This window comes from Otolemur garnettii, unplaced genomic scaffold (assembly GCF_000181295.1).
Source record: "Otolemur garnettii isolate 467f Iridium unplaced genomic scaffold, OtoGar3 scaffold00003, whole genome shotgun sequence".
NCBI lineage: Eukaryota > Metazoa > Chordata > Mammalia > Primates > Galagidae > Otolemur > Otolemur garnettii.
Genome location: NW_003852398.1, coordinates 25,803,379 through 25,822,577, shown reverse-complemented (window position 1 = coordinate 25,822,577; position 19,199 = coordinate 25,803,379). Strand labels below are relative to the sequence as shown.

Here is a 19,199-nt window from a genome sequence, read left to right as displayed (position 1 = left end):
GGGGAGTGCTTGCTCTTGAGCCTCAAGGAGGGCGGCCCCTCTCAGCTGTAGCCCACTATCTCAGGACTAGGGTTCAGTGAGGACACAGAGTCTGATTTTCAAGACATGACAGAAAACTGTTTTTTTCCTATGAAATCTCCTGATTTTTAAGTGCTAGAAACCCATTCCAAGAACTTTAAAAACTTTTAAAATACCTTTGGCTCCACACCAAGGGGTTAGATACAACTCTGGGGCCACCATTTTGTGGCTCTGACTAGAGTTCTCTACGGCACTTCAGTTGTTAAAAAAAGACTCTGACTGACTGGGTAGCTCATCTTTCCGTTTAAGGAATGGCTGGATCCTTGTTGGGGGAGAGGGTGGGAGGCAGTTCAGTGTGGTGGGGAAAGCCCAGCTCTGAGGTTCTAGTGTGTGCCACCTCTGGGTCTCATTCTTCCCAGCTGGTTCCATGGGCCGCAGGACCACTCGGTGAAGCCAGAGCTGCCCCCTTCTCAGGAACTGACCCTTTGCCATGGGCTGACCACGTGTCTGCAGCAGCTTCCTCAGCTTGGCCCAGCCTCAGTCAGAGGGCCCCTCGGGTGAGCTCTGCTCTATCTGCTATCTATATCTGCTCTGTGCCCGCCAGCATCCTGCATTCCCCAGAGAGAAGCCTCTGGCGGGCACTGGCCCCAGTGCTCTCCAGTGTGCCAAGAGGAGCTTCTTGCTAAGCCCTGACAATAATCCCTTCCCCTTCCCTCTTTGAGGCCACATGCCTCAGGTAATTGGGCACTCCCTGCCTTCACCAGCCTGCTTTGGCCAAGGGCCTGGGAGGCTCCTTCCCTGGACTCCCTGGGAACCCAGCCTGGTTAAAAGCACTTGCCATCTTTTACATATGGAAGCAAAACTCATCTGGAATTCAAGTAGGTGGGAGGAGGAAGGAGAGGATGGGTAAATCCACACCTAATGTGTACATTGCACACTTTCTGGATGAAGGGTCCACTTACAACTTTGACTTAAAATATACAAAAACAGGGCAGCACCTGTGGCTCAAAGGAGTAGGCCGCTGGCCCCATATGCCGGAGGTGGTGGGTAAAAACCCAGCCCCAATGTAACCAAAATGTATGTACCCCCATAATATTCTGAAATGGAAAAGAAAAAAAAAAAACAGCAGTTGCTTTGGGGTTGGTCAAATCTGCTTTGAATTCAGACTTTGCTTCTTCCTAGCTATGTGACCTGGAGTGGGAAGTGGGGGAAGTTCAGAGCTCACCTTCCTGAGCTTGTTTCTTCATCTAGAAAATAGGGTGGCAATGTCCTCCTGCTGTCCTGTCATGAAGGTCACCTGAGCAGAAGCTTGGGACTACTTAGCACAGGATTCTAATAACAGTGTTATTTCCTGGTCCTGGGTCTGTCCTGCCTAGACCTGAGCCCCCAACATTCTAGAAGCTTATCCCTCTGGCTGACCTGTCTGAGAACCCCAGCACTGCTGCAAGGTGGGGGAGCCAGACCAATTCCCTAACCAGTCCTAATGGTCCTAGGCTTGCTGACATTTGACCTCTTTCCACTTCTGGGTTCAGATTTGTGGCAGGTAAGCTATACTCCCCAGTCACGGAGTCCTCAGCAGCCCCTACTCTCCCTAGGCCCCCTATCTATGTGGTACCAAATATCCAACAGGATGATGCCCCAGCCTTGTACTGGGGACTCTGAGGTCCCAGCACCTACCAGAGAAGTTCCTGGTGGCCAGCATAGTAGTGAGAATGGCTCCCTGCAAAGACAAAAGGAGGGCAGAGGGGAAGAGGCCAGAGGGGAGGAAATGCAGAGGGGACGGAGAGGGTGTAGGGAATGGGAGGCAGGTGCTGCATTAGAGACAAGCCAAAGCCTCTGCCCACCCCTCCTTGTCCACTATTCCCAGCCCAGAGCTCATCTACTGCCTGCCTGGAGACATTGGGGTGAGCTAGGCTTTAGCTGGTACAGCTTTTGGGACAAGGCCATCTAGAAGCAGATATTAATAGGTCCTGGCTCAAGCTGATGAACTGAGGACACTTAATGGCAAGGGTTCCTAAAGGCCATGAACTTCCTGTCTGGCCAAAGACCTTGCATCCCTCAGCCCTCCCACCTCTCAGCCCTCTGCCTGGGCTGTGGTCACCTCCCTTTAGGACTAGCTCATGCCCCCATGGCCTCTGGGCTCAGACAACCTGGAGTATTCTCAATGTGGAAAACCCTTCTTCTGTCAACAGTGAGCTGGGAGATGAGGGCCTTCTGGTTCTGACACTGTCTGATTTGGACTTGGCTTAGACACTCTGAATCTAATGGTGTATGATGTTAAGAATCCCTGATTCCAACATGTTGAGACCTCCTCTGTAACATAGCTCCTACTGCAGGATAGAGGTGACACTCAGTTCTCCTGGTATCATGTAGGCCCATGTCCCCATTCTGAGCCTTCATTCTAGGCCTGGGAGCAGCAGGTGAGGAGATTCCAAGGGAACTGAGGCCTCCACAACTGCCCCTCATCATGCCCAGCAGTCTGATGGCTCCTCTGTCCCAACAGGACAGGGAAGGGGTATGCCAGGAGCTGCCATGGCCCTGAGAGCACAAAAGGACCTTCAAGAGGCCACAGCTCAAGGCCCACCTGGTCCCCAATGGCTTCCTCGGGGCCATGATTACTGTCTGAGTGTCTTAGCTATTCCTCCCCAGTGCTGGGCAGCTGAGGTCTCTGCCCCTCTGTGGTCTGTCCAGTCACATCTCACCTGTGAAAGCTTTCCCCAGCCACTCTGAACCGCATGTGGTCCCCCTAGAGGCCATGCTCACACTTTCAGACTTCTGCACAGGCTGGTCACTGTCTGGAGCATCTTCTCATTCTGATTCTACTTGGCTAATGTATGTTTATCCATCAGAGCTCAGCTTAAGTGCCGCTGGCTCCAGGAAGGTTTCCTCAATCCTTCCAGACCTAGCATGGAAGGATCTTGTGCACTCCCACCGTCTTGGGGTTTGTGCAGGAACAGTGCTCAGCTCTACCCCAGAAATGTGGGCACTCTGCCAGACCAAGAACTCAGTCAGGTGGGGTTGGGGTCCCCTTCACTGCTCATTCCCCAAGCTCCACCCATCCTTCAGCATGCAGTAGGTATTCAATAAATGCGTGTTGAATCTACAAAGGAAAGAACTGGTGAGTAAGTCTCTTGGCCTCTGTGGAGACCCAGACTGAGCTACTCCCAAGTTTGGAGGTGTGGAGGGTGAGGACCTGTTACCTTCAGTTTTCTCCTGGCGTTGAACTTCTTCAGGCAGTCCACGGTCTCCTGTCTGTGCATACAGGAGGCCACAGTGGAGCGGTGCTGGAGAAAGGTGGGGACAGACCTGTGAGTAGAAGGCAGGCCTACCCAAGGATAGTCCTCAGCAGGGTGTCCTAATGGAAATGTGATTGCATCTTGCGGAAGACGAGTCTTTGTTCTAGGGGACTTGTAGGGTGATTGGCAACCTGGCACCAGACATTCAATGCCAGCAGCATCCCTAGTCATGATGTCAACCCAGAACACCACTTGTTTCCACATTATCCCTGAGAATAACAGCAGGGTCAGAGTCTCTTGATTTGAACCCTCTCAACCCTATGCTAGGCATGAGGGGCTGGGGCAAGGCCAAGACTCTGAGGGCCTGGACCTTAAGGTCTAGCCCTCTAGACCTTCCTGGGAGGGGCCCTGCTGGGGAAAGCTCACCGAGATCCAAGGGTGCTTAAGGGCCTCAGCAGCTGTGATGCGTTTGGATGGGTTGATGGTCAGCATCTTATTGATCAGATCCTTGGCTTCCGGGGTGACGGTGTCCCATTCTGGTGATGGGAACTGGAAAGGGCAGAGAGGCCAGGTTTGCCCAGCCTGACCCAAGCCACCCCTGCGATCCCCCAGCCCCTGACTGGCAGGGGAGCAGGCAGGGGTCCTGCTGCCCGTCCACTTGGACATCCACAACCAGGAGGAGTTGGGGTTCCTCAATGAAAGGACCTTTCTGGACCCTGGACAAATCAGGACATGGCCAAAGGGAAAGGAGACCTCCCTGCCATTCTGAACCTATGCCTTATCTAGAGAGCAGCAGGCCAGTGGTTATAGCCCAGACTTCAGAATCAGAAAGCCTGGGTTCAAGTTTTGGCTCTGCCTCCCAGGCTATGTGACTTGGGGAATCACATGATCCTCCAGCCATCCTTTGAGATCTTGCAAGAATTAAATATAATATAAAACATATGATGCTTGGTGCCTGTAACTCAGTGGCTAGGGTGCCAGCCACATGCACTGAGGCTGGCAGGTTCGAATCCAACTCAGGCCTGCCAAACAACATGACTACAACAACAACAACAAAATAGCTGGGCATTGTGGTGGGCACCTGTAGTCCCAGCTTGGGACTACTACTTGGGAAGCTGAGGCAAGAGAATCGCTTAAGCCCTAGAGTTTGAGGTTGCTGTGAGCTGTGATGCCAGAGAACTCTACTGAGGGTGACATAGTGAGACTGTCTCAAAAAAAAAAAAAATATATATATATATACATATATATGTATAAATAAAACATGTGACACAGTTTAATAGACATCAGTCTTATAGATGAGTAGAATATCTTGGTGCCTAGAAGCATAGATGTTAGAGCCACACAGCCTGGGTTCAAATCCCAGCTATACCATTTCTTAGCTTTGTGATCTGGGAAGTTACGTCACCTCCTGTAGCTCAGTTTCCCTATCTGCAAAATGGGGGTAACAGTACTGTGTCATAGATTGATCTGAGGATTAAATGTAATAATATATATAAGACATTCAGAAGAGTGAAGCAGAGGTGTTAGCTATTATTAATATTTATGTATATGGGCTCGGCGCCTGTAGTTCAGTGGTTAGGGTGCCAGCCACATACACTGAGGCAGGTGGATTCGAACCTGATCCAGGCCTGCTAAACAACAATGACAACTGCAACAAGAACAACAACAACAACAAAAAGCTGGATGTTGTGGCAGGTGCCTATAGTCCCAACTACTTGGGAGGCTGAGGCAAGAGAATTGCTTAAACCCAAGAGTTAGAGGTTGCTGTGAACTGTGATGACACATCATTCTACAGAGGGTGACATAGTGAGACTGTCTCCAAGAAAAAAATTTATGTATATAAAAGAGAAAAAGACATAAAAGCTGGCTGGGGGCCTGTCCCTCCCCTACTCCTCATGCCACTTTGGTGCTGCTGCCTGCTGGGGTCCACCAGATAAATCCCATCACTTTGAGCCCCCAGTCACACAGCCACACTGTGGTCATTGCCTGGCCATCATACTCCTTGCTCCCCTGTCCAGTACTCAACAGTGGCAGGGGACCTGAGTGGGCCAGGAAGATGGGAGGCAGTCGTTCTCAGATCGTTGGCCTCACTGAGCATTGGCTCTTACTGGAAGGGTGCCAGAGGATGTTGGGGCCTGGAGGAAGGAGCAACACTCACATCATAGGCACCGGCTTTGATCTGCTGGTACAAGCGGTGCTGGTCCTCATCCCAGAACGGGGGGTACCCAACCAGCAGGATATATAGGATGACCCCTAGAGAGAGAACCAGAGAACTTTCAACTGCCTGAGGGGAGGCGGGGAAAGATGGGGAAAGTCACGGGAAAGGAGAGAGGAGAGAGGAGAGAAAGAAGTCCCAGAGGCAAGGGCAGCCAGAGTTACAAAAGGAGCTTTGGATGGACTCACCACAGGCCCATAGGTCCACAGGCTTTCCATACGGGTCCTTTCGCAGCACTTCTGGGGAGAGGTATCCAGGTGTCCCTGCAAACCCTGCTCCCAGACACATAGACAGGCAGACACATACACATGGGTCAGTATGTACGTAACCTAGAGCAAGATTCTGCTGGAAGAGGGGATGTGAGTTGCCCTAGACCTGGGGCAAAATAGCCCCTGCCCAGTAAGATACACTTGGACTCGCATCATGAAATCCTTTGGGCCAAGGGCATAAGCTTGGCCTGATAAGCCAGCAAACCCTCTAGATAGGGTCAATAAGCACGCAGCACACCTGTCACCACTCACCACTCCACAGTAATAGATTATGGAGCTCCTCAAGGTGAAATGTACATGCTATATAAGCTCCAGGCTGAGAGCTAAACCCTGCCCACTACTCCCTTGCAGGAGCTGGTCACGAAATGTTAGGAGGCCTATCCTAGCTCTTGCTTTGCCCCTAAATCCTACAGGTCTCTTTGCCTTCGAGGCTTCTGTTTCCTCATCTGTCAAAAAGGTAATAGGGATTTCTATCTCAAATGCTTCCTGATGTTGTTGAGAGGATGAACTGAAATAATGAACACCCAAAGTATTCTAACAAGTAATCACAGGAATAGTACTAGTTACTGAGTATGTATACTAAGCGTTGGGCTGACCCCTTTGCGTACTGGTTCATTTAATCCTCATGCTGCTCTTGAGGAACACACTATTATTATCCTCATTTTACAGATGAGGAAATGAAGCCTCACACAAGACAGGTGAAATGACTTCCCCAAAGTCATACTTTGTAAGTAGCAGAATTAGGATTTCAGCTCAGGGCTCTGGCTTTTTTTGTTTTTTTTGAGACAGAGCCTCAAGCTGTCACCCTGGGTAGAATGCCGTGGCATCACGGCTCACAGCAACCTCCAACTCCTGAGCTCAAGCGAGTCTCCTGCCTCCACCTTCCCAAGTAGCTGGGACTACAGGTGCCCGCCGCAACACCTGGCTATTTTTTGGTTGCAGCCATCATTGTTGTTCGGCGGGCCCGGGCTGGATTCGAACCCACCACCTTAGGTGTATGTGGCTGGCGCCTTAGCCACTTGAACCACAGGCGCTGAGCCAGGGCTCTGGCTCTTAATCACTGACCAATATCACCCATTCCAAAGTAGCCCCAGATAACTGAAAGGGACTCAGTTATGTCAAAATCCCAAAGTGCGCTGGATCATATGATCCGGTTTTTTAAAATTCCTTGACCTTTTCCAAGTTTCTTAGCCTCTGTTTTCTCTCAGGATAAAAATCTCTAGTACCCAGGCTATTGGGAGAACCCTATGGAAGCCCCTCAGGAACAGTGCGGGTGTGTGTTCACATGAAGCAGCCATGCTACCGTTTTAGTGAAAACCGTGTCCTCTGTGCCTGGCCCCAGGGAGATAGGATGGGTGCTACCCACTGGCTCGGAGGGGTAGGGGGTCTGCTCTCTGGGCCCTGGCTGGCCCCATAGTCATCTCCAACCACCTCGCTTAGGTGGAGTTTTCCTAGAGGCCAATATGTGATCTCCCCTGCCAGCCCACCCCACTCACCAAACCATGCCTGCTGCTCTCCTTCCACCTCTATGGCCAGGCCGAAGTCCGCCAGCTTCACTGCAGCACCCTTAAGCTTGGAAGCCAGCAACAGATTCTCGGGCTATCCAGGAAGAGAAAAGAGGGAGTAGGGGGAGGAAAGGGCCAATAGACAGTCAGCAGATTCAGAACCTCACCCCTGGGGCTTGGGCTTATAGGAAGAACGGCTGGACACTCCAATGTCCCAGACCCCACCTCCAGCCCTAGCCACAGAATCCTGAGCTTCAGTCCTCAGAGAGGGGGCTATTTTGTGAGAGGGCCCTCATCTGTGACGACAGGATGCTTTCTCCACCATTCAGCTGGGGCTGAGGTGAGGGTGGGTGCAGGGGTGGTGCTGGTGTAGCCACCATTGCAATAAGAAAAAGAGCAAAATCTACTGCGCCACTACCATGTGCGAGCCACTGAGCTATGTGTTCCATATGCATCATTTCACTTATCGTCTCAGCAACCCTGTGGGGTAGGTGTCATGATACCCTTTATTCACAGCAGCTTTCCTACTAAGCCCTACTTGTTCCTACCTCAGGGCCTCTGCACTTCACCTTCCCTGCCTGATTTGCTCTCCCCATGAACTCCTCCGGGCTGGTTTCTTTTTGTCTGGCTCTCATTCTCATATCACCCCTTCAGAGAGGTCCTCCCCAACTACTCTATAGAGAAGGAGGCCTCAGGTATCCTCTGTCTTAGTTCCTCCTTCTAGGCTTCATTGTAATTTGTAATGTTTCTTCTATCTGTCTGTGCACTTGTCCATTGTCTGTCAGCCCTGTGGAATGTGAGTTCCTTATCTGTCCTTAGCTCAGGGGGGGAGTGGGGAGGGGGGAGCACATAGCAAGCATTTAATAAGTATTTGTTATATGTATAAAGATGAAGGCTAGGCATGGAGGCTCATGCCCATAATCCCAGCATTTGGAGAGGCTGAGTCAGCTATCTTGAGGCTATCTTGAAGCCAGGAGTTTAAGACCAGCCTGGGCAACATAGCAAGATTTTGTCTTCTACCAAAAAAAAAAAAAAAAAAAAAATTATTTTAAATATATAAAGATGAGGATACTGAGGCTTAGAGAGGTTGAAGTGACTTAACCAAGATCACTCAGGATCAAGGCAAAGTCTGACTCCATCTTAACCACTTGAAGCTGAAAGATGGGTGGGGTTGTACATAGGATCAGCAGCCAACCTACGGAAGGCCTTATACCTGGCCTCTAGGCCATTGAGGCTACTGACTTTCACCAACCCCCCAAATTCCTACTCTTTCTGCTGGCTTTCCTCCAGGTTGGGAATGTAGCCCCTTGTGGAGCTAAGGACAGAGAGATGCTAAGAGTGTGGTCTCTGCACTTAGATAGTCCTGGCTTCTAATCCTAGCGCTGCCACTTCTATGCTGTGAAATTTTTGCAAATTATTTTACTTTCTGAGCTTTAGTTTCCTCTCAGGAAAATGCCTACCTTATGGGGTGGTGCATGTTTAATTGAGATAATCATTGTAAAGTACTTCGCAGTGGCCCACAGTAAGCACTTGATAGCCTTAGCATTCATGTTTTCTGCCTGGGGAGGGGCTCAGCATGTCTGGACTCTTGGTTTCCCATCCTCCTCTGTCCTCCATCTCTAATGAGACTTTCAAAGAGTCTCTCCCCTTTCACTGTCCAAAGCTAAGATGGACCCAAACAAGTATAACTTCCTCTGCCTGGCTTGTTAAGGCCTCCTTTGTCCTCTGGGGACTGCATTCCCAACCTGTCCTGGGTCTAGGTGGCTGTCTTGCCCTGATTTGATGAATGTGTCACTAATTAGTGTATCCAGAGTGGCCTAAATTTGGGCTGCTTCTCCTCCTTCCTCCTCCCATTCAGGGGCTGTAGCTATAATGGGAACAGGCCCTCAGGGAAAGCTGTCCTGAGGTCTGGCCAGAGACCTCTTTGAGTATAAACCTGCCTATATGTCTAGACGGAGCCACAGAGAACTCATCTGGGGCTCAGGTGAGATACCACAGACTGCCCACAACAGTCAGAAGTGGGCAGGGGTTCCATTCTGAGCCCTGTACCCCAAAGAGGGAACTGGACTGGTTGAAGCATGTCAGAGAGGGTGTCCAGGGAGGGTACCCAGGATGCGAAGGGTACCCTGGGAACCACATTCTGGTGGGAATGATGTGTATAGCCTGCAGGAGACTTAGGAGCTGTGACAACCCTGCCAAGTCTCTCTAGGGGTGTTCCAATCTAGAGACTTGATCTCTGTGTGGTTCTAAATGGCAGAACTGCGACTCAGGGCAAAGCTCCCACAGCAGGAAAGATGGAAGGGGTGCTCCCCAGTGGGTCAAGGGGCTACCCTGTGGAAAGCAAATGCATTGTTTCTGAAGGCCATAACGCAAAAGTTTGTGGGATACCTGGTAGGGTCACCCTGGGTGTTGCTGTGCAAAAGCAGGAGCGGGATAGAATGGCTTTTTTTTTTCTTCTTTTTTTTTTTTTTTTGGCTGGGGCTGGGTTTGAACCTGCCACCTCTGGTATATGGGGCTGGCGCCCTACTCCTTTGAGCCACAGGCACCGTCCATAGAATGGCTTTTTGACACCAGACTCCCAAGGTCACTAGATCTGGGGTCAGAAGACCAGGACAACTGAATGGCATGCCCTTGGGCAAATCCCTTGGACTCTTCAGGCCTTAGTTTCCTGCTCTACAAAACAGGGACAAGATGAGCTACCAACAGCTGATGCTTTGAGGCCTAGCAGAGGAGAACCACTAGGTCTGTGTTGATAGGGCGGGGCTGTGCAACTAGTTAGTGCCAGACTCGACTCCACACCTGCTGAGTTCTGTCCATCTCCTTCTTCAGATGTGAAGAGGGAGGACTCCAAGGGTCCAGAGTCCTGTTTTCCTTCTCTCCCAGCCTGCCAGAGACTCAGGAACAAAAGTAACAATGTGTCTGTATACCAGGCACTAGGCTATCACTTGATATCCTCACAGCCCCCTTGCAAGGGTTGCTATGGCAACCCCATTGTAAAGAGGCTGTTGCTTAGGGGGCGTCAAGATACTCCATACTGCGTGGCTAGAAAGTGGCCTGCTTGGGCCTAGGGCCCTGCCTACCTTCCTCCCCACCCTACCGTTGCCAGCCTTAGTGGTCTAACTGCATCTCACCTGGCCTGGCACAAAGCACGTGGGCTGGGAGATGGGAGATCAGGGGCCCAAACCTAACTGCTCTACCTTTCTGAGCTGTTTCCTCATCTGAACAGTGGGGAAAATATTCCTGCCTACCCTGTTTCCAGCCTAACTCATGGACATTATAGGAGTTTGCCAGCAATACTCTGCTCTGCTCTGCAGGAAGGAAGCACAGAAGGCGGGGGGCCTCCTGGGGTGGGCAGGCTCCCGGGGTGAGCCACATCCACATGGGTTGCTCACCTTCAGGTCCCGGTGCACCACCCCCATCTGGTGGCAGTGCAGCACAGCCTCCAGGATCTGCTGGATACAGTGACTAGGGAGAGAGAGAGGAAGGGGTCACAGCGGTGCAAGCACAGGCCTCCCGTGGGGAGCTGACAGTGGCTGATCCCCAGGCACCATGGCCTGCAGTACCTGGCACTCACCTGGCATCTGCTTCACTGTAATACTCCCGGGCCACGATGTCTTCAAACAGCTCTCCACCAGTGACCCTGGAGAGATGGTCATGAAATCACCATAGAGGCAGAAGCTAAGGATGGGGTCCAAGGACCTCAGGACCTCAACCACAAAAGGAGGGGCCCAGAGGGCATCTGGGGTAACCCTGTTACACACTTCTGCTGACCGCCCTTCCCACTCCTTCTCCCTACTGGGACCAGGCTGGAGTCCAGAGGTGGGCGACACTCAGAACCCATCACTGAGTTCATTAGGAAGCCCACTGCCTCCCCCTTTATCAACATCTCAAGGCTGTTCTACCTACGAGACCAGTCTCATGGCTAATTTTCACTGCCATCCCACGAACCCCTGAGGCCTATCATTTCATTACTGCTTTTCATCCAATCGACTATCTTTAAAAAATTAAACATATCCCAAAAAGAAACTTTATATTGCCACTGCAAATGGAAAACCAGCATCACTGGCCACAAATAGAAGAGAAACAAAAATAAATACAGGATGAAAGCTAAAAGTGTTTGTTGGTGTTTCAGGAAAACCAACAACTTGCTTGGGTGGCAGGCCTACCACATTTGGGGAAACTGTGGATGCAAAAAAGGAATTCAGCCCAGCCTAGTGGCATCTGGGACCCTTCAGGCCAAGGAGCCCAGTGAGATCATCCCTGCTCAGGCTGCCCTTGACACCCCTGGCACACCCTAGGGTGGGGCCAAACTCACAAGTCAAAGATCAGGTAGTGGTGTCCCTCTTCCGAGATGCTGTCATGGAGTCGGACTGTGGGAGGGCCAAGGCAGTCGGTTACATCAGGACACACTGCTCCCCACACCTCCCTCCCTCTCATCCCTCCTACAGCCAACACCCCAATGTTCCGGACAGTCAGTGAACACAAACTAGGTTCAGGGTACACAAATTGTATACCAGGCACTAGGCTATCTCACTTGACATCCTCACAGCCCTCTTGCAAGAGTTGCTATGGCAACCCCAGTGTAAAGAAGCTGCTGTTGGGGGGAGGTCAAGATACTCCATACTGCATGGCTAGAGAGTGGCCTGTTTGGGCCTCGGCCCCTGCCTGCCTTACTCACTGTCCAGGCAAGTAAGAGCTCAACACATCAAGTGCACACAAAACACGGGCGTTATCGAAAGAAGTCTGAAATTTAAGGCTAAAGATGTCTGCCTTGGTCCAAGTTGGTCCCCTCCCTAACACTCAGTTTTGTTGCTGGGCATGCTGGAGTCATAGAAAGAGCTTGTGGCCCCCATCTCTGCCACATCCTAGCTGTGTGACTTCAAGCAAGTTACTAGGTCTTTTTGAGCTTCTCTTTCCTTGTTTGGACTATGAGAATGAAACTCCTGGATTTGCAGGTTTGTTGTGAGAGTTTCAAGAGGCACATAGTTGGTGCATACTCAGTGCTGGCCCTGAGCTAATATCCCTGCTCTGCTCCCAGGTCTGAGGAGATAACAGAGCGTGGAGGCTGGAGGCACGAGTGACAAGGTCTCTGAGTTCTGGCATGCTGATAAGCTGTCATCTCTTCACACCTCATTTACCAAGAAGGAGGCAAAGCTCCCTAGAGTCCAAACTCCCAGGATTACCCTCTGAGCTACTGAGAGGAAGGGCCTGAGGGCTTGGGGCTGACTCTGGGGGACCTGCACCCTGTCAGCTACTGGCAAGGCTCACATCCTTCCTGCACCACAACCTAAAAATGTCCATGGAGTGGGGTGCTGGCTCAGTGAATTATGATCTATCCGCACAATTGAAAATGACACAGCTGTTAGAATAATGCGGCAGTTATGTATCCAAATTATGTTGTTTGGTGGAAAAGCCAAGTGCAAAACAGTATGCGTAGTACTTTTTAAAAAGGATGTATCTAAGTTTATATATGGCATAAGTCTCTCTGCAAGAATACAGAGAAGCAGGCATTGGGGGTGCCTTTAGGGAGGAGAAGCGAGGGAGCTGGGTTATAGGGGGAGACGCACTTATCACTGCAAACGCTACTGCCATCTGAATTTTGCCTTGTGCATGTATTTCTGGCTGAGTAGTGAGTCCACTGAATTGTTTATGACTCTCATTTGGCTCTTGCAAAATTTGGAGAGTGGATGAGAATGGGATGTCACATACCCCAGAATGGGTGCTCTATAGGAGCAAGGGAATGAGGACCAGAGATGGAAGATGAAGGGGACACAAATTTAAATGAAATTTTAAAACATTTAAAAATGATGATACACACTTGTAAATAATAACTGAAAGATACTTTAAGTATATTTTAAAGTAAAATCTTAAGAACACATATAATACACTGCTGCTTTTGGCTCAGCCCCCGTAGCTCAGGGAATAGGGTGCCAGCCACAAACACCGAGCCTGGTGGGTTCAAGCCCAGCCCTGGTCTTGCTAAACAGCAAGGACAACTGCAACCAAAAAAAAAACCAGGCGTTGGGGCGGGCACCTGTAATCCCAGCTACTCAGAAGGCTGAGGCAAGAGAATCACTTAAGCCCAAGAGTTTGAGGTTGGGGTGAGCTGTGACACCACAGCACTCTACCAAGGGAGACATAGTGAGACTCTTGTCAAACAAATAAACAACAAACAAAAAAAAATATATATATATACACATAATATATATTGCTGTTTTAATTTCTTATCTAGAATCTAGATTTTCATTAATATTTTTCTGTACTTGGTTTCCTATGTTGCTAACCATTCCTTTGTTCATTAACTTATTTTATTTTATTTTGTTTTATTTTAGACCGAGTCTCAAGCTGTCATCCTGGGTAGAGTGCCAAGGCGTCATAGCTCACAGCAATCTCCAACTCCTGGGCTCGAGAGATCCTCTTGCCTCAGTTTTTCTATTTTTAGTAGAGACGGGGGTCTTGTGTTTGCTCAGGCTGGTTTCAAACTCGTGAGCTCAAGCAATCCACCTGCCTTGGCCTCCCAGAGTGCTAAGATTATAGGCATGAGCCACCATGCCTGGCCTCGTTAACTTATTTTAACTTTTTGCAGTATTTCAGAGTAAATACGGGCTTAATTTTTAAAATGTACATGTGTATTTAACTTATTTTTTGTCTGTAAAATCTGGCAATTCTACATCCATGCCCTGCCCAGATCCCTTTGGTAAGTTTGTGTATTGTTTCCCCAGCTGCTAGGAGTATTGGCTGCTAACAGCACCCGAATCCCTATCGCAGGCTCTGCTCCTAGGAAAGCTGACCTGAGATGATGTGTTTAGGTGTACAGTACTTGAGAAGGTGCTTATATAACATATGGAAGCATATATCATAAAATGTTAGCTCTGGGTGGTGAGGTTGTAGTAGATGCTTTTAAAAGTATTTGGGTCCTCATTTACAATTAACTTGCATCATTAGTGTAGTGGGGTAAAATTTTTTTTAATTTTTATTTTATTTTAGTTTTTGAGACTGAGTCTCACTCTGTCATCCTGGGTAGGGTGCCGGGACACCATAGCTCATAGTGACCACAAACCCTTGGAATCAAGTGATCCTCTTGCCTCAGCCTCCCAAGTAGGTGGGACTACAAGAGCCCACCACAATGCCCAGCTAATTTTAGAGACAGGGGTCTTGCTCTTGCTCAGGTCTCGAACTCCTAAACTCAAGCAATCCACCAGCCTCAGCCTCTCAGAGGGCTAGGATTACAGGCGTGAGTAATATGCTCAGCCTTCAAGATAAAGTTTTAATAAAGGCCTTTTCCTCTCCCTGTTTCCCTCCCGGTGATCTCTTGGAGAGTAGACACTTTCTGTCTGTTCTGGAGGGCAGTGCTCTTTAATTTCCCTCTCCTGCATTGAGAAGCTCTGAGAAGCCAAGCTGCAGCCAGGCTCATCTCAGAAAGGGCTTTGAAAGGATCCCCAAGAAGACTCGGGTCCCAGATCCACCTCTTATCAGAGGCCTCAGGCCCCTTAGAGAAGTTCCTCAGGGTTTAGGGAGATGTCCTGAATTGAGGCAGGTTTTCTCCAGAGCTAACTCTCACTCGGATGTTGTCTTTCTGCTGATTATAAAAGGCTGCCCCTCTGAGCAGCCAGATGAGGGGCTGGATTTGAGCCCCAACTTAGGCAGTGCACCACCTGTGCCACAGTACTAGTGTCAGTGTTAGTCCCTGAGGGGAGGCAAATCACCTCCTCACCAGGAGACAAGGACTCTTTATTTCACTACTGTGTTCATACACAAAGCCTCCCCTCCCATCCATCAAAGCCCCCCTGAGGAACAACTCTACCCAAAAGGAAAGGCAAGATTCAAGGCCCACCTGCTACAGGAACAATCCTGCCTCCCGGTGGGGTGATTGGCAAGTCTATGCACATTGAATTATGCTGTCACTTTTGACTTTTTAAAATATTTTCATAGAGCAAACAAATCTGGAACCTTGTTTTCATTTATGTTTCTGAATTCGCAAATTTCTGACATTCCTATAGTATTTTCATCAGTCGCAATTTTTTTTCTGGGAGGTGGAAAAATAGTGCTTGTTTCCTTATCTGCGTGTGCCCCAGACACCACATTTGTGGTGTCCACTTGGGAAGGTAAACAGAATGAGAACGTGGGCCGTGGAGTCAGACTTGCAGGGTTTGCCTCCAAGATCCACCTCTTACTTAGTAGTGCAACTACGGGCAAATGCCCTAACCTCTCTGAGCCTCCATTCCTAACACTACTGCTAATACCACTGGTGTGAGCATTGATGTGACAATTTTTGTAAAGCTTTTAGACCTAGGGAAAGCTCAATAAATCAACAGATTGTCACCTTCATCACTGACCAACCACACTTCCCTTCCCTACCCTGAAAGATCTACTGAACTCTCAAGGTGTCCCTATAACAGCCCAAGTCCCCTGCACCCTGGGGTGGCCTTCTGGGATCTGCCCATCTGCGAGCGGTGATGGTTCAGAAAGCAGGGTATTATCCTGCCCCAGGCATGATCTGGGAGGTTAATGCTTTGTGCATGGCACAGTTGGACTGACCTGAGCTGAGGCAGGGACCTTCCTGACATGAGCCCCTGGGAATTGGGCTATGGCCACACAGAAGCAGCAACCAATAATTTTGTCTGGATTCACCAAACTAGCCGATGAAGACTCAGTCTAGTTTCTCCAGGAATAGACTCACCTCTCAGGTTCTGTACTCACAGCTACACCTCTTTGCACTTCTGTGGGACAATTATAACTTACTCTGACTTGAGATTCTTGGAAGTTCAGGAAGGGGGACTCTCCAAGGACACTTTCAGCCTTGGCAATAGCTCAAGACTCTTCTGAGCGTTCCCGTCTGCTGATTGCTCCTCTCTGCTCTCTAGTGCCCTGTACGTCAGCCTCCCTACTCCCTACCCCATTCTCATTTCCCCTGTACATTCTCAGTGTCTAACACACACCCCAGCACTAGGTGGATCTACCATACACTTGACACTGGGTGACTGAATGAAGGAAGGTGATGAAGATGGTAGCTACCATTTGTGAGCTTTCACACATGCTAGGCCTTGTGCTAAGTGCTTTACTTGCCATGTCACCTTAGACCCTCCCAACAGTCCACAAAGGTGGGTACTGTATCCTCACTTCACAGAAGTGGGTACTAAGGTTCAGAGAGGTTCATCGCCTGCCCAAGCGCAAACACCGAGTAAACAGCTGAGATTGAAACCTGGTGTGTCTGACTGCAAAACCCATTCTCTTAACACCATGTAATGTATATGCTTCCGGTGATGACAAAAAATTTTGATGGCTCATAGAAACAACAGTTTTATAGAGCTTCAGGCAAAAGGATGTCTTCAGGTAAAAGATTGTTCTATAGCAGTGCTTCTCAACCTTCCTAATGCCATGGCCCTTTAATACAGTTCCTGTGGGTCATGACCCACAAGTTGAGAACTGCTGTTCTATAGGAAGGTGTAGATTGAGGAAAAGGGGGGCAGCTTAATGATGATAAATCATTTGCCTTGGAACTGTCATCATGATTTGCTCCATCTTATCATCACAATCATGTGAGGTTAAGTATCGCTTCCATTTTTCAGATAAAACTCGTCTTCAGGGTGGTTAAGCAACATGCCCATGATCACACAGCAATTAAGCAACAAACCCAGCGTCAGCTCCAGAGCCTATAGCTCCCCATTATAGCTGGGAATGAGAGGGTTAGGGAGGCACAAACAGGAGGAGGCATTGTTGACCTGAGACAGCCAAGGTTGTGCAGCAACACACACACACTCCCTGCCTCCCTCCTCTGGAGCTGAGTCTTATCGAACCATGGAATTTTACAATCAGACATCACTCACAAACCCCTCCATCATGCAGTTGGGAAGCTGGAGGCCCAGGGTTGGCAGAAACCGACCAAGGACGTTAGCAGTTCAGGGACTGGGTTCAACCAGGCTTCCTCCCTGCTAGCGCCTTGCTGCCTCTTCTCTGATACTGGCCCTGGAGGCTCTGGCTGCTGTTTGTGCAGGGAAGGGGAGGTGCCTTCTGGGTATAAATAGCAGATGGAGATGCTTCTCTCTGGCAGGAGACTTAACCCTTGGGGCCCTGGGCAGGGAGAGATGCTTCCTTCCCAAGTAAGAAGGCGTGGTGGCTGTCAGAATTAGAATGGTCCTTAGAGAGCACCTAGAGGTTCCCTTCCAAGTGTGGTCTATGGATCAGCAGCCTTGGCAGCTCCTCAGAGTGTTAGACTTACAAAACCTCAGACCATTGAGTCAGAGCCTACCTCTGCACAGATGCCTGAGTGCTTAAAGGAGAAGCTCTGGTCCAGACAGTCGTCTCTTTGTGAAGATGGGGTAAAGTGACTCAGAGAGGGTCTTGTTCCTGCCCAATGTCACACAGCCATTCCCTGACAGAATTAGATCTAAAGGCCACATTTCCTCCCAGCATGACTCTGGACCCCAACAGGCCCCCCAATTGCACAAGGGTAAGGGAGGGAAGGTCAGCCAGATGCTGCTTCAGGGCCCATCCCTGTGGGTGCTGCTGCCCACTGTGCCCCAGCCTCTCTCTGCAGCCTGTGCTCTGTCCACCGCTGGGGGCAGGCCAAGTTGGAACTTGCCTCTGTGAGGCAGGTGGGCAGCAGGTCTAGGGAGGTGGGCACAGGCTGACTCAGCATGGGGGTGGGTTTGGGGAGTGGGCCACACCTGCCAAGGCCAAGCTTCCCCTCCCCCCACCCCGCCCTGGCCAGCCTATTTTCATCTATCCCACAGCTTTAGGAGTTTTCCTGAAACAGCTTTTCCGAAGGAGGCTGCTGAAGGAGGCTGCCGGCAGTGTGGGATGGGAGGAAGGGCCCTTTCTTCACCTTCCCCCGAAACAGGCTGGCTCTGAGGAATGTGGAAACCATTAAAGACGCCCCCTTTCCCATCTCCACTGCCTCCATCCCGGAGAAGAGAGCAGCTGCTCTGCACCCCACCCCCACACGCCCACAGGCCAGGACGGGCAGGGAGCAGGCCCAGTCCCACCACACCCCCACAGGCCCCAGGGCTCACCGATGTTGGGGTGCTTCAGCAGGCGGCAGATGCGGGCTTCTCGCTCCAGCTTCTGATGGTCTGAAACGGAGATGTTCAGGTGAGTCCATGGTGAGGGAGGAACCCTCCATCTCACCCTCCTCACAGCCTGGTACTATCTCCGCCCTCCCAGGGCAGCCTTGGGAGCTGGGAAAGCTAACCTTTCGGCCAGGGCCTCTGAGCTCTCCCGGAAGGCAGGGGCATGCAGCGGAAACGGGGAGGCCTGAGTTGCAGTGACTCAGGTATGTCCATCTCCCTCTCCTTCCAGGGTTCTCAAAGAAGGGGCACCCCCCAAGCCCCTTCCTCTGTAAGGCCCAAGCCCCACGCAACCCGGAACTCCCCCAGGTCAGGCTCCTGCTGCCACCCCCAGCCACACCCCGCTGGCAGGGTTTTTCTCCCCTCACTCTGGGAGAAAAACAATCACACATGCAGTTCTCTCAGCTTGGAACATTCCTTCACCTCCCACTTGTCGGGTTGCTGACCCTCATTCATGCCTCCCTATCCTTAGATGTCCTCTGGCCCCTGGTGGCCTGCCCCTCTATGCACTCAGGCCCCCCAGACAGATGTCTCTAGATCCTTGAGGGCAGGGACTTGGTCTCTGTTGTACCCGTCACCTGCCTGAATGCCTGGCACTTAAGAAGTGCTCAAGAAATAACTGAATGAAAGAACAAATGATCGAATGAATGCACCTATCTAAAGGAGTGACTATTCCCTCCAGAAGACCTGAATTAATTCCCAGGAGCCACTTCCCTTTTAGAAGATTCTGGGACTAAGAGCACAGAGAGCTCCAAAGAATCTGCAGGGTAGTTCTCCATTTCAGGTAGAACTGACCCAGCTGCCTTTCAGGACTTCTATCAAATCCCCTGGGAGAGAGGCCCTACTCAGGATCTGCCTCCTGTGGCCTCCAATCCTCAGGCTGCTGGGAA

General features: G+C 50.4%; 1 protein-coding gene across 2 annotated transcripts in view; it reads right to left on the bottom strand.

Moving 5' to 3' along the window:
• Positions 1 to 19,199, bottom strand: part of CAMK2A (calcium/calmodulin dependent protein kinase II alpha) — a 63,430-nt gene that overhangs the window by 20,976 nt on the left and 23,255 nt on the right. For both annotated transcript variants that reach the window (XM_012808542.1, XM_012808546.2), the window contains exons 3-12: positions 18,256 to 18,315; positions 11,559 to 11,613; positions 10,818 to 10,883; positions 10,636 to 10,708; positions 7,235 to 7,337; positions 5,658 to 5,741; positions 5,413 to 5,507; positions 3,681 to 3,803; positions 3,219 to 3,302; positions 1,696 to 1,738 (exon numbers count right to left, since the gene is read on the bottom strand). In XM_012808542.1, coding sequence (XP_012663996.1) covers positions 1,696 to 1,738; positions 3,219 to 3,302; positions 3,681 to 3,803; positions 5,413 to 5,507; positions 5,658 to 5,741; positions 7,235 to 7,337; positions 10,636 to 10,708; positions 10,818 to 10,883; positions 11,559 to 11,613; positions 18,256 to 18,315 — 786 coding nt within the window. The remainder of the gene's footprint in view (positions 1 to 1,695; positions 1,739 to 3,218; positions 3,303 to 3,680; positions 3,804 to 5,412; positions 5,508 to 5,657; positions 5,742 to 7,234; positions 7,338 to 10,635; positions 10,709 to 10,817; positions 10,884 to 11,558; positions 11,614 to 18,255; positions 18,316 to 19,199) is intronic.